This window comes from Ostrea edulis, chromosome 5, assembly GCF_947568905.1.
Source record: "Ostrea edulis chromosome 5, xbOstEdul1.1, whole genome shotgun sequence".
Lineage (NCBI taxonomy): Eukaryota > Metazoa > Mollusca > Bivalvia > Ostreida > Ostreidae > Ostrea > Ostrea edulis.
In genome coordinates, this window is record NC_079168.1 from 39,996,324 (window position 1) to 40,011,689 (window position 15,366).

Consider the following 15,366-nt stretch of genomic DNA (forward strand, 5'->3'; position numbering starts at 1 on the left):
TCTGTGCAGAGGTTACCAGTCAGCCAGTTTTGATTCTCAGAGGGCACATTTTGCTGAAATTAAATAGAGCAGTGGAAGCTGAGGTATGGAAAACATTTAGAGGGAAAGGATACAGTAAAACACAGTTATAGTGAATCTCCAGAGCCGGCGCAAAACAATTCATTATACTGTTAGTAGATTCCTTATTTTTCGCAATCACTGGAAATGTATTACATTTGGCTGTGTATTCTATTTAGCGCTTTGGCGGAACGCAGCTTCCGCTAATCAAGTATTGTACATTGCTAAATGCCATCCGTAAATCTAGATGTTTAAAGTAATTCAGGAATGCGCTAAATCAAATCTACGCTAACTTGTTGAAAAAACGATTTCCGCCAAATATCGTACACGCCAAATATAATACGTTTACAGTACTTTATTTCGTGAAATGACTCGTTGACGTCAAATTACGAGATCATGAATTCGCGAGTGCTCTGTTCATCATGTATTTTAGCAATATCAAATTAAAAGCAAGTCATTTTATTTTTCGAATGGTGCTTCTTGTGAAATTACACCACAATAAATTCCTCGCGTATATTTAGGAAATTAACCAAACTTTGTAAATATATCCATTGATAGAATTTTCATTGTTTTCCTCTCATAGAGAAATATATCACTTCACAATAAGCATGAATTTGTTATAAGCGTGTTTCACTGTATGACAAAAATTTGTGTTTAATTTCTCCATGATTTAATTTAAAATCTTAAGATACTGTACATGTGTGTGTACTGAATTACCCAGAAATACAGGTATAAATACGTATATACCTGTGTGTGTACTGAATTACCCCGAAATACATGTATAAATACATATATACCTGTGATTGGAATCCTAGGTAAAAACTGAAAATGATGAAGTAATGGAAAGTTGTTTTGTTGATTTATATTTATTTGCTCATCTCATCCATGGAAATGTTTCATTGGTAAAGAAATGTTTAAGATTCTCTAGCAAAGTTATCAGATGTCATTAATCTAAAGTGGTGTGTCTCTTTATAAGGAAATCCTTAGTAATCTAGAGGTGTGTAAAGACAAAACAGCTCTGGAGGGGTGTGTCATGTTCTACAAGACAGAGTATACCAAATCTGCTGCCATGTGAGTGTCCTGATACATATCATGTAACGAAACATACCAAATCTCCATGAGTGTCCCCGTACATAACATGAATAAGTGTAATGCAATTTGTCCTGGTAACGAAATAATTCTGTAATAGATAATCTCCTCAAGTTAAATTAATTCAGTTAAAATGGTCACTTTTATTTGTGTCTTTGCTATGGTATCCTGTAGAATAATTTGATTCCTTCCTGGTTTATGTAGATTTTATGAGTTGATGAAGCAGGACGATTCCAACAGTCAGTATCATCTGATGTATGCCAAGGCGCTGTGGTTTGACAGAGAGAGGCTTCAGGACAACCTTCAGGCCTGTCACACTGCTTTTCTGAAGGTCATTGGTCTTTTGTTTTCTTTGTTTAAAGTGTTTATAATATATACATGTACATATATTTAAACTAATTACCAACAGATATTTTTTTTAAAAAAAGGGTTCTATTTATTCACAAATATATTTACATGTTAATAGAAAAATATTGACAGTAAAATATGCTTAATAATATATTTTATGTAAGGCCAAAATCATTTAGTTTCTTAGACACTGCCACATTAAATTGAAAGATACTGCACTGATCAATTCTATCGACATATTGAAAAGAGAAATAACTCAATTTTCTCTTTTAACAAACGTTTCATAAAAGTTTTGTAATATAATTATTTTATGCATAATCTTTTACAAACAAGTAATAAAATCATTGTCTACTCTATATAGTGAGTGATTTAAAGTAAGCTGTGCAAAAAAATATTTATTAAGTAATTCTACAGGAAAAGTTTATTTTATGTGAAAAAGAAAGGTAACTCATAGTACAACTAAAAAGAACCTACTGTACATGCCTCATTAAATGTTGAAATTTTTGGCCTGAGAAACTAAAAATCAATATATATATATATATATATATTAATTTTTTTTGGGGGGGGGGGGGGGGGCCTGAGAAACTAATGATCAAAATTTTTTGGCCTACAAAATTACTCCATGTATTGATTTGTATTCTTAGTCTGCCAAGCTTGACCCGTATCACAGTGAGCCATTTGAATACCTGGGAAGGTTTTACACGGAGGTGCAGAGAGACAGAGTGAAGGGAAAACGATGTTTCCAGAAGGCGTTCGATCTGGACGGGAACAACGACAGAGCAGGGGAGGCACTCTGTGATCTCATGAACGAGCTCGGAGAAGAGGTCGGAAACTTAAAATTTCAGTCACAATATAGATAACAAAGGCATAAACGAGCTCGGAGAAGAGGTCGAAAACTTATAATTTCAATCACAATATAGATGATAAAAGCATAAATGAACTGAGAGAAGAGGTTGGAAACTTAAAAATTTCAATCACAAAATTTATTTGGCAATAAAATCATGAATCAGCTCGGAGAAGAGGTCAAAACCTAACAATTTTCTGTTAAGATTTCAATCACAAAATCTATTTGGAAATTGATAAACGTTTTTTATACTTTTGTAGGAAGATGCATTCCAGCTCCTTTTATCGGTGACAAGTAAAGCCAGTGCTGGATGGTAATTTTGATACTTCTGTACAAGATTAGTCAACAATTTCCCCCGTTTTTAAAGATGTTCTAGTTTCTATATTTTTAATATATCTATAGTAGAGTTACTTACCAATTTCCCACGCCTTTTGAGATGTTCTTTTTTCTATATTTTGAACAAGTCTGTAGTAGAGTTAATCAACAATTTCCCACGCCTTTTGAGATGTTCTTTTTTCTATATATTTTTAAACAGTTGTAAGTGGGCATGGCTAAGGTTGGGCCTTTACCAGGTCAAACATGACACAACATCAGTGGCCATATCCAGCTTTCAGTCAGCTCTCCGGGCAGACCCCAAGGACCCGTGAGTAACTATCAGAGAAATAATATGTTTGATATTGGGGCTTATACATTGTATGTGTTCATGTAATTTACATAAGTAAGCAATGGTTTATACTGTGAAATGATTAGACTGTGAGAGCTTAAAATTTACATGGATTTCATGGGTTCCTTTATCCCATGACTTTCAAACTACAATGAAAAACACAATTTATATAATGTTTCAATGTACAGATACCGAATCCAAGACATTTCATTCCAACAAAACTAGAAAATTTTAACAGTTTACAAAAGTTTACCTCATAAATTTACAGGATTTCATGGTACATATTATTTGATCATGTTTTTTTCCAGACATGTTTGGGAGTGTTTGGCTGAAGCTTACTATAAAAGAGGAAGTTATACTGCAGCCCTCAAGGCCTTCACCAAAGCTTCAGAGGTAGGTCTTATTAAACAGAACCTTCACCAACACTACAGAGGTAGGTCTTATTAAACAGAACCCTCACCAACACTACAGAGGTAGGTCTTATTAAACAGAACCTTCACCAACACTACAGAGGTAGGTCTTATTAAACAGAGCCTCTACCAACACTACAGAGATAGGTCTTATTAAACAGAGCCTCTACCAACACTACAGAGATAGGTCTTATTAAACAGAACCCTCACCAACACTACAGAGATAGGTCTTATTAACACTACAGAGGTAGTTCTTATTAAACAGAGCCTTCACCAACACTACAGAGATAGGTCTTATTAAACAGAGCCTCTACCAACACGACAGAGATAGGTCTTATTAACACAACAGAGGTAGGTGTCATTAAACAGTCTTTACCAACACTACAGAGATAGGTCTTATTAAATGGAACCTTCACAAACACTACAGATTCAGTGGTAGGTCTTATTAAACAGAGTCTCTATCAACACTACAGAGGAAGGTCTTATTAAACAGAACCTTCACTAACACTATAGAGGTAGGTCTTATTAACACTACAGAGGTAGGTCTCATTTTAAAAACAGAACCTTCACCAAACAGAGATCTTAAATCTTGCTACACAAACCCCACAACAATGCTTGCTCAAATATGCTGTAATTGGTTCATCATTTAAGGATCATAAAAACCACTCCCTCTTATTTATCATACCTATTACTAATCTGTATATATCAAAGTCTCTCTTTGTGAATTAATAAAACATTTGTACCAACAATGTATAATTTTTTGGTATTTTTTTTTAGTTGAATCCCAATTCTGTATACAGTCTGTACATGTAAGTATTCAGAATTGATTTTTACCTGTAATAAAGAACTGTGATGTTTTTAAAAATTCACATGAAAAAAAAATTCAGCATTTACAGTGCTTTGATGAGAGGTGTTGTTTTAGATTTTGGATCAGTAAAAGTAAAAATGTATGTATATTTATATCTAGAAGAGGTTCATGTATTATTGTAGGATAGCCTGCATCAAGCAGACTCTGAGGATGTTAACAGAAGCTATCGAGGAATACAGGCTGATACTGAAGGATGCACCTAATTATGTGCCAGCCCTGAAAGGTAGGCTAGGAATTTAAATGAACAGGTAGAGAAATGTAATCAATATACAGTGCCAGTCAGCTACAAAGCCTGATACCTTCCTATAACAAAGGGGAGGTCATTACCTTGGGAAGATAACAGAGTAATTCTCTAAGAAAGACAAATTTACTATTATAACAAATTGATTCTCTAATTAACACTAATGTACTGTTACTCAAAGAATTCTCTAAGGAACACAAATTTACTGTTATACAAAGTAATGCCTCGTTCACACGAAGAATTTAATTCGCATTAAACGTAAGTTAATGCGAATTAAATCTGAACCGCGTTCACACGGAGATTTTAATGTGCATTAGTTTACTTCGAATTAAAATTGACGTCGCGATTTAATGCGAATTAAATTTACTTCGCATTAGCTCCGTGTGAACGCTAAGCGAAGCTAATTCGAATTAAATGTAGACGCATGCGTAATGGCCAATTTGGGTCACATGCATCATACCCATGGTCAGCTATATATATTAATGTTAGTTTTGTACGAAAAACTAAGCAAAATGATAATAATCACTAAAAACATGTACAAACAGCATGTCATTAGATAACGTCAGACATAAATCTGTGCTCTGCATAGGCATACTGAGTAATACATGTGGAAGGAATTGTTTTTAAATACGACAACAATGTTTTAAAATAGTGATAATATGATTTTCTTTTTTACATCTTTTAAACATATGCCGCTCATTGTTAATTTTTATACCATATGACGTCACAGTAGACTTATAATACGTATTAGTAATTAAAAATTACGTCATAACAGTAGTCAGCGGAATGGTGAAAAAGACGTTCCGAAGTTTTAAAATTGGGCCCATGAAGAAACAATAGATTGTCTAGATTGAATGCTGGTTGTCGGAGGAAATAACAAGTAATTTCTTGGGAACATATAAATAAACACGACAAAAAACTCCTTATGTGTAGATCAGAATTATGTATGTAGGCCTAAATTGTAAACATGTAGTATACTACATGTAGGCCTATATAGCGTTTTGAACAAAGAATTCTGTATAGATCTACACAATATTCATTAAAATATCTATAAAAATAATTTTCAATAACATAGTCTATTCTTTAATTTATTTCGCGCACCCTTTAATAGAGATGCATACGAATTTAATGCGCATTAGTTTACTTCGCATTAAATATTACCGCCGTGTGAACGCTATTTAATTCGAATTAATTTAATGCGCATTATTTTACTTCGCATCAAATTTGATGCGAAGTAAAATTTAATGCGCATCCGTGTGAACGAGGCATTATTCTCTAAGGAAGACAAATGTACTGTTATACAAAGTAATTCTCTAATGAACACAAATGTACAAAAAATAACCAGGGAACTATGTGTTCTTGCAAAGAATCTATCAACAAATCTGACAACAGAACAGTGCAGTGGTAACATGTTCCCTGTATTTGTAATTCTTTGTAGGTATGGGAGAAACCTATGTACTACTTGCCAAACATCATTTATCGGAAGGTTTCAATGGACGAGCAAAGCAGAATTGTCAAACAGCTCTTCAGTATTTAACAAGGTATTCCACGTCCTGTTGATGTAGCCTAGTGTCGCTGTAATCTATTAATTAAATTCTTAAAGCCTTTAGTCAATAGAGCAGAACGTGTTGCTTTAAATTAAATTCCCAGCAAATTATTTCTTCTGATGCAAACTATTAATAGATTGTAAAATCTTTATACTGATACCTGTTGATGCAATTGTCACTGTAGGGTCCAGACAAATTTTACTGTCATTCCAAGTTTTATCATATTTAAACATAATTTTTTAATGTAAAAGCTCTTTTTATTCAAAAACCGTAAATAACTTCCCCAGATTTCATTGATTGCTGACTGGTATAAGATTTAAGCACTGATCGGTATTAATTGATCAGTAGTAGACTGTTATTCTTCTGGTAAGAGAGGAGGGGGGGGGGGGGGGGGGGTATTCTTTCTAAAATATGCACGACTCGGAAATTGTTTAATGTTTCGATATATTTCCAGTGAAACCTGTCTAATTCGACATACAACAGGAGACAAATTTTTTGTTGTCGGAATACACACTGTGTCAGAATAAACAGAGTAAAAACCAATGAAAAAAATTAAATTCAGGGTCGGAATGCCCAGTAAAATGGATTGCACAGGTGTTGGATTAGGCGGTTTTCACTGTATTAATTAACAGCATGTACTCAGAACATTAGAAAGTAGAAATAATGCTGTATGAATTACATGTGCATTGATATTACACTGTACATAGGAGAATGTAATGCCCTCTAGACATTAGATAGGCCATTATTTAATCCAAAATCAGCGACTACACTCCACGTTAAGTAGACCAAGACTCTGATGAACAAGAATGCTCGTCTGACTACTTTGTTGTAATCATAAAAGAGAACATAATCAGAAAACTACTAAGTTAAAGTAGGCAGATCCAATTTAATCTGGATTTTCACTTAATAATTATTTTTTTTCACCAATTTGTCAAAAATTAAATTTTCAGCTGATTGTCAACTACTGAAGAATGATTAGATTTCGTGGATCTCAATTTTCATGGATTTTGTGGTTACCACTGTCCCGCAAATTTCAAACCATAATGAAATACACAAAACATTTAATGTTTCAATGTGCAGAATATATATATATATATATATCCACAAAATTGCATTGCAACAAAACTATAAAATCTCAACAATCCACAAAAATTGAACCCCATGAATACAATTGTACAGTGATCAAGACTTTCCTCGTCCTTACGCTTCTCAAAAATACAGAAATCATGAACGAGATTTAGTGTAATATTTATTTATCATATTGATTTTGTGAAATTTTTCTGTTTGTAATACATGTTTTGCTCACCTGAGCTTAAAGCTCAAATGAACATTTTTTATCAAAGTTTGTCTATTTCTTGTCTGTAAACTTTTCATGTTTTCTTGATAACCAATATTAATCCAATTTATTACATACTTAGCTAAAAGCATTCTTGGGTAGAGGGGATTCAAGTTGGTTCCTTTGAATGGCCACACCTCCCTTCAAAGGAAGATAATGATGAAAATGGGTTTTGATGTTTTAAAAATCTATATCTCAAGAACCACTGAGTCAGATTAACTAAAAACATCCTTAGCCAGAGTGTGTCCACATTAAAGGGAACGTATGGTCAAAAATTTAATTTTGATATGTGAAAACTGGTACCTTCTAGACAACAAAACCTAGCATAGAAAAAATAATTGCTGCTGATAACAAGATATAATCTGTCATTTACACTGAAAATTCAGCTGTATGGGAGAATCTCTTATCATGGCGGGTGATGACGTAGGCAATTCATTACCGCTGCTGTGCCTATAGGGATAGCATTAATGGTTGCAGAGTAACACACTTTCCAATATCTATAATAATGCCTGAGTGTCAAGCGAAATTTTGCACTGTGGTTAGAGGAAAAGGAATATCTACCTTTAGCATCCCCAATCCCCAAAAAAATTATGAACTTTGTGCAAGATGGATCCATAACCTAGGAAATGCAAAATTAAATCCAAAAACATTTGTTTTTTCAAGAGATAAAATTGTATGTGAACGGCATTTTGAGAAAGATTGTTTTAAAGAGGATATAAGGGTAAGTACCAAATATATTTTGCTTTTTTTCTCAGTAAATATTAATGATTCTAAATGTATAAATAATCAGTGTTTATTTACAACCTTAAAAACTTTAACTTATGATCATTTTCTAATTTGATTTAATTCAATTTATTTTGATATCCTTATCCAGTGAACATTTTTGTACTGGCTAGAGATGAAGGATAAACACTGTATTCTACTTATTCTTTAAGTTAAATTAATTTTTATTTAGGCTAAAATAATGGGATACACACCAAAGAGAAAACTATTAAAAGAAGATGCACTGCCTACAATATTTGATGACAGCAAGCCCAAGAAAATAAGGGAAAGTAGTTCAAAAAGATATGAGAAAAAGGAAAAGCAGGAGGTAATACTTTCATAAATCATTTACAGCACTTCACTTTCACAATTTGTATTAAACCATTTCTTTAATGGCAATGTACAAGTAAAGATATGAAGTACAATACATGTATATATAATTAAAGGTCATTAAAAGTATTTTTCATTTTTTTAAGCTAATCAATCGTCTTCTGGAAAACACATGTACAGAACCTTGTGACCAACCTGGACCATCAACATCTAAGGAAACTTGATGCATTGCTCTATTAACTGATTAACAGAGTTTTACAACCAGGGTCATTTCAATTCCCCTTGTGCCGTTAATCTTTCAAGTCTTGACATTTACGCGGCAATTAATGCAGAGGGGTAGTGATAATCAACTGATTTGTTCTGTATACAATCCTTCTTTTGTAAACAGATGTACCAATAAATCAAAGAAAGAGAAAACTACCAGGAAAAATAAAATCCTCCAAAAAAATAAAGGTAAAAATTGTTGTGTGAAATACATGTACCTTTAATAATGAAAATTCATTTCTTTAATTTATGAAGTAATTTTGATGTTATCATATATATTTTCAGCTCAATGAAGACATGGATATCCCAGTTTTTATCCATACTGAAGATAAATCAACTTCCTGCAACATAGAGATCGAATTGTCCAATCATTGTTCAGCATGTGTGCTAAGGAATGATCCAACGATCTCAATATCAGATCATGCTTATTTCAAAACTCCAACTCTCACATCTACACCTATGAAAAAGCCTGTCACAGATTCCTTACAACATGTACATTCTCTGCGACTTGAAAGAATGTCACAATGTCCACAAGAGCACCAATTTTTATCATTTCTTCTGTCATTTTCATCAATCCATTCCAAATCACTAGTGTTTTCATTTGAAGCTGCCAATAATTCCTCTTCATTAAACTCGGGCTCATATTGATATCCTTTGCAGTCAGACATGACCAGCTGCTTTCACTCGGAGGCAATTGCCCGGTATACGTCATAAGCAGATGGGATTGTGGGAAATATCTTAAAGAGCGATAACTTTATCTTGCAAAATGGCAGCCTCCAGCAGCTGATGTTTAGCTCTATTTATGAGCTGATTTCTACACAACTGATTACAATCAGATAAAAATAACCAGTGGGATTAATTACCAACTATAAAGTATTTAAGATGTGAAATTTTTTTTTTATACCATACGTTCCCTTTAAGGTTTTAAACTTTTACATGCAATAATGCATCTTCTCATGTGAGTGTTGTGGCCCAGGGGCCTCTTTATGTATTATCTGGATTCAGTAGTCTAGAATATGATGTCAATTTGTTCTTTTATTCTGTAGAGCTGTATGTCATAGACCAGATCTCTCCTGTCTGTGGAAACTAATGGGGGACTCCTGTACAATTATTCACCCCCTACCTTCCCAAAACTTCAGGTTAGTATTTACCCCACCACCAGAACTTCAGGTTAGTATTTACCCCACCACCAGAACTTCAGGTTAGTATTTACCCCACCACCAGAACTTCAGGTTAGTATTTACTCCACCACCAGAACTTCAGGTTAGTATTTACCCCACCACCAGAACTTCAGGCTAGAATTCACCCCCTACCTTCCCAGAACTTCAGGTTAATATTGACTCCCTACCTTCCCACAATCTAATTAATATCAGACTTCTTAGATCTGCGCCGTATACTCTGCTTAAGTAGATCTGACATAACCCGATTAGGGGTCATGTTCAGATGAACTTTATATCAGCCAATTAGCATGTTGGCTTTGAAACCGTCGGTGTTTACAATTCAAGGAAAACGGCTGCGATTGTTTGGTTTGAAAGAAAACGCATCACAGTTAGAGGTGACGTCACAATGCACCATTTACGTCAACTAGCGTTATGTTCCTCGCGTTAATTAAGAAAACCATCTTGAAAACTATTCAAATCGTACCAATCCCTATTCATACATAAATCGCAATTCACAATTAATTTAATTTGGGTGTATTTTATATCGTACGTTTTGTTGTTTGTATGAACGGAATAGATTCGGCATTATTGCGGAAGTTTAGAATTCCTTATGTGAGAACAACAATTTTATAGTGTGCAATAAACTTCATGGGAAAGCGATTATTGCAACTTGTTTACGAATTGCCGGGAACCGCCTGAATAGCCATCATTGTCTGTATGGCGCAATCTGACTGGCTGATAGGTCTCATGAATATTCCAAGCGAAAGGTTATGTGGACATGACCCCCTATGGGGTTATGTCAGATCCTATTGTAGCGATTGTGAGCGTATTCTAGGATCTGATTTTAATTAGATTGTACCTTCCCAGGACTTCAAGTTAGTATTCACCCCCACCACCAGAACTTCAGGTTAGTATTCACCCCACCCCCAGAACTTCAGGTTAGTACTTACCCCTACCCCAGAACTTCAGGTTAGTATTTACCCCACCACCAGAACTTCAGGTTAGTATTCACACACACACACACATACCCCATAACTTCAGGTTGTAAGACAATGTGTATGAGATGAAATTTGTTTTGGAAGTATGAGTATATTTGATGTAGATGTACTTCCAGGAATTCTGTCTAATCTCAAATGCACATTTTTAAAAGTAATATTTTTAACATGAGAACATATGTTCCATGTGTTTTACAATCATATAATGTGTAATAGTGAAAACTATTTGCTAAAAAGAATTGCATGATTCATGTACAGGAGCCTTATAGTAGATAAGGAATAATGTGAAACTGCATATTAGCATGACATTTCCAGGTTTGAGGTGCCAGAAAACTTGTACAGATCCAAAGAGTCTACGGAGAAATGTGAACTCAGTATCTTACAGACCCTAGAACTAGGAGCCAGGTAAGCAGGATTTGTCTATATTTTATAAAAGTGAATACTGTAGATTCCTAATTTTATGCGAGTACTTAATATCGCGAAATGACTTGTACACATCAAATCACGAGAACATGAATTCGCGAGTAGTCTGTTGATCAAGATATTTTAGCAACAGAAGAATAAACGTGCGTAATTTTATTTTGCAAATGATACTTATTGCGAAATTACACAATTTTAAATTCCTTGCGTACGTTTTGGAATCTACAGTGAGTATTCCTGCACATTATGATAAACACTGATTTATATCTTGTTTTTCTTGTTGTGTTTTAGGGAGGGGGCCTTAATTGTTTAACAGGGTATAGACGTACTTACATCAGACATTTTTGTGCTGAACAGCCATATTTTGTTACTTGTTCTCAAGGTAGTCATACCTTTTGTTAATTTTATAATACAGACTTTTTTATCCATGATGGGGTCATAACTTTGTCGTTTTCATGGTATAGACTTTTGACATATCCAGCAAGTGGGGTCATAACTTTGTTGTTTATGAGGTAAAGGTATATGACCGGTCAACAGGGGATGCTTACTCCTCCTGGACACCTGATCTGATCCACCTCTGGTATGTCCAGGGGTCTGAGTTTGCCCTACTCTTAATTTTGTATTCTTTGTGGGAATTATGAGATTGGTCACTGTTATCTTCACCTTTTCATTCCTACGATAGGGGTCTGACCTTTTTTAATTATGTGGTATCTTCAGTATAACTTTTACAGGTAATCCCTCAGTATAACTTTTACAGGTAATCCCTCAGTATAACTTTTACAGGTAATCTCTCAGTATAACTTTACAGGTAATCCCTCGGTATAACTTTTACAGGTAATTCCTCAATATAACTTTACAGGTAATTCCTCAGTATAACTTTTACAGGTAATCCCTCAGTATAACTTTTACAGGTAATTCCTCAATATAACTTTTACAGGTAATCCCTCAGTATAACTTTTACAGGTAATCCCTCAGTATAACTTTTACAGGTAATCCTTCAGTATAACTTTACAGGTAATCCCTCAGTATAACTTTTACAGGTAATTCCTCAATATAACTTTACAGGTAATTCCTCAGTATAACTTTTACAGGTAATCCCTCAGTATAACTTTACAGGTAATCCCTCAGTATAACTTTTACAGGTAATCCCTCAATATAACTTTACAGGTAATTCCTCAGTATAACTTTTACAGGTAATCCTTCAGTATAACTTTTACAGGCAATCCTTCAGTATAACTTTTACAGGTAATCCCTCAGTATAACTTTTACAGGTAATCCCTCAGTATAACTTTTACAGGTAATTCCTCAGTATAACTTTTACAGGTAATTCCTCAATATAACTTTACAGGTAATTCCTTGGTATAACTTTTACAGGTGTTATGGCAGAGCTCTGAAGCTGTTACCAGACTGTGCCTATCTGTGGCATGACCTTGGGTTTAACCTTTACCAGCAGAGTCTGCACTCAGAGGCCCAGGATTCTGTGGATGTGGCTAACAAGTCTGTCGACACCCTCAGAAAGGGACTTTCTCTGGACCCTGTCAATCACCAGATATGGAACCTGCTGGGACTTGTCTATTGTTGCTCAGGTCCGTAGAATCATCAGCCTCTCTTTGGAAGAGAAAAATGCACAAAGCTTAGGATTGAAATATCTTTTTTTTTCAGGTCTGAACAAGCCATCACTAGGACAGCATTGTTTTATCAAATCCATAAAGTCAGAGTCTGCCGTGAGTACAATAACACAGTTCACAGATTTTATTCACTGAGTGTAAAACCTGAACAACTGAATAATTAACCAGTCATTGTGTGTGTAATACAATCTAATTCTAATAATTAACCACTCATTGTGTGTGTAATACAGTCTAATTCTAATAATTAACTACTCATTGTGTGTGTAATAGTCTAATTCTAATAATTAACCACTCATTGTGTGTGTAATACAGTCTAATTCTAATAATTAACCACTCATTGTGTGTGTAATACAGTCTAATTCTAATAATTAACTACTCATTGTCTGTGTAATACAGTCTAATTCTAATAATTAACTACTCATTGTGTGTGTAATAGTCTAATTCTAATAATTAACCACTCATTGTCTGTGTAATACAGTCTAATTCTAATAATTAACCACTCATTGTCTGTGTAATACAGTCTAATTCTAATAATTAACCACTCATTGTCTGTGTAATAGTCTAATTCTAATAATTAACCACTCATTGTGTGTGTAATACAGTCTAATTCTAATAATTAACTACTCATTGTGTGTGTAATAGTCTAATTCTAATAATTAACCACTCATTGTCTGTGTAATACAGTCTAATTCTAATAATTAACCACTCATTGTGTGTGTAATACAGTCTAATTCTAATAATTAACCACTCATTGTCTGTGTAATAGTCTAATTCTAATAATTAACCACTCATTGTCTGTGTAATACAGTCTAATTCTAATAATTAACCACTCATTGTCTGTGTAATACAGTCTAATTCTAATAATTAACCACTCATTGTCTGTGTAATACAGTCTAATTCTAATAATTAACCACTCATTGTCTGTGTAATACAGTCTAATTCTAATAATTAACCACTCATTGTGTGTGTAATACAGTCTAATTCTAATAATTAACCACTCATTGTCTGTGTAATACAGTCTAATTCTAATAATTAACCACTCATTGTGTGTGTAATAGTCTAATTCTAATAATTAACCACTCATTGTCTGTGTAATACAGTCTAATTCTAATAATTAACCACTCATTGTCTGTGTAATACAGTCTAATTCTAATAATTAACCACTCATTGTCTGTGTAATACAGTCTAATTCTAATAATTAACCACTCATTGTCTGTGTAATACAGTCTAATTCTAATAATTAACCACTCATTGTCTGTGTAATACAGTCTAATTCTAATAATTAACCACTCATTGTCTGTGTAATACAGTCTAATTCTAATAATTAACCACTCATTGTGTGTGTAATACAGTCTAATTCTAATAATTAACCACTCATTGTCTGTGTAATACAGTCTAATTCTAATAATTAACCACTCATTGTGTGTGTAATAGTCTAATTCTAATAATTAACCACTCATTGTCTGTGTAATACAGTCTAATTCTAATAATTAACCACTCATTGTGTGTGTAATAGTCTAATTCTAATAATTAACCACTCATTGTCTGTGTAATACAGTCTAATTCTAATAATTAACCACTCATTGTCTGTGTAATACAGTCTAATTCTAATAATTAACCACTCATTGTGTGTGTAATACAGTCTAATTCTAATAATTAACCACTCATTGTCTGTGTAATACAGTCTAATTCTAATAATTAACCACTCATTGTGTGTGTAATAGTCTAATTCTAATAATTAACCACTCATTGTCTGTGTAATACAGTCTAATTCTAATAATTAACCACTCATTGTGTGTGTAATAGTCTAATTCTAATAATTAACCACTCATTGTCTGTGTAATACAGTCTAATTCTAATAATTAACCACTCATTGTCTGTGTAATACAGTCTAATTCTAATAATTAACCACTCATTGTGTGTGTAATACAGTCTAATTCTAATAATTAACCACTCATTGTGTGTGTAATAGTCTAATTCTAATAATTAACCACTCATTGTGTGTGTAATAGTCTAATTCTAATAATTAACCACTCATTGTCTGTGTAATACAGTCTAATTCTAATAATTAACCACTCATTGTGTGTGTAATAGTCTAATTCTAATAATTAACCACTCATTGTCTGTGTAATACAGTCTAATTCTAATAATTAACCACTCATTGTGTGTGTAATAGTCTAATTCTAATAATTAACCACTCATTGTCTGTGTAATACAGTCTAATTCTAATAATTAACCACTCATTGTGTGTGTAATACAGTCTAATTCTAATAATTAACCACTCATTGTCTGTGTAATACAGTCTAATTCTAATAATTAACCACTCATTGTCTGTGTAATAGTCTAATTCTAATAATTAACCACTCATTGTGTGTGTAATACAGTCTAATTCTAATAATTAAC

At 33.5% G+C, this 15,366-nt stretch overlaps 1 protein-coding gene across 1 annotated transcript in view; it reads left to right on the plus strand.

Annotated features, from left to right (window-relative positions):
- LOC125650142 (SKI3 subunit of superkiller complex protein-like) overlaps positions 1-15,366 on the plus strand; it is a 58,928-nt gene that overhangs the window by 21,131 nt on the left and 22,431 nt on the right. Inside the window, exons 9-25 of the mRNA XM_056166069.1 lie at positions 3-83; positions 1,034-1,128; positions 1,351-1,477; positions 2,139-2,318; positions 2,599-2,651; positions 2,874-2,981; positions 3,311-3,395; positions 4,190-4,221; positions 4,403-4,503; positions 5,960-6,062; positions 8,068-8,125; positions 8,360-8,494; positions 8,643-8,670; positions 9,809-9,899; positions 11,231-11,320; positions 12,710-12,921; positions 12,998-13,059. Coding sequence (XP_056022044.1) covers positions 3-83; positions 1,034-1,128; positions 1,351-1,477; positions 2,139-2,318; positions 2,599-2,651; positions 2,874-2,981; positions 3,311-3,395; positions 4,190-4,221; positions 4,403-4,503; positions 5,960-6,062; positions 8,068-8,125; positions 8,360-8,494; positions 8,643-8,670; positions 9,809-9,899; positions 11,231-11,320; positions 12,710-12,921; positions 12,998-13,059 — 1,641 coding nt within the window. The remainder of the gene's footprint in view (positions 1-2; positions 84-1,033; positions 1,129-1,350; positions 1,478-2,138; positions 2,319-2,598; positions 2,652-2,873; positions 2,982-3,310; positions 3,396-4,189; positions 4,222-4,402; positions 4,504-5,959; positions 6,063-8,067; positions 8,126-8,359; positions 8,495-8,642; positions 8,671-9,808; positions 9,900-11,230; positions 11,321-12,709; positions 12,922-12,997; positions 13,060-15,366) is intronic.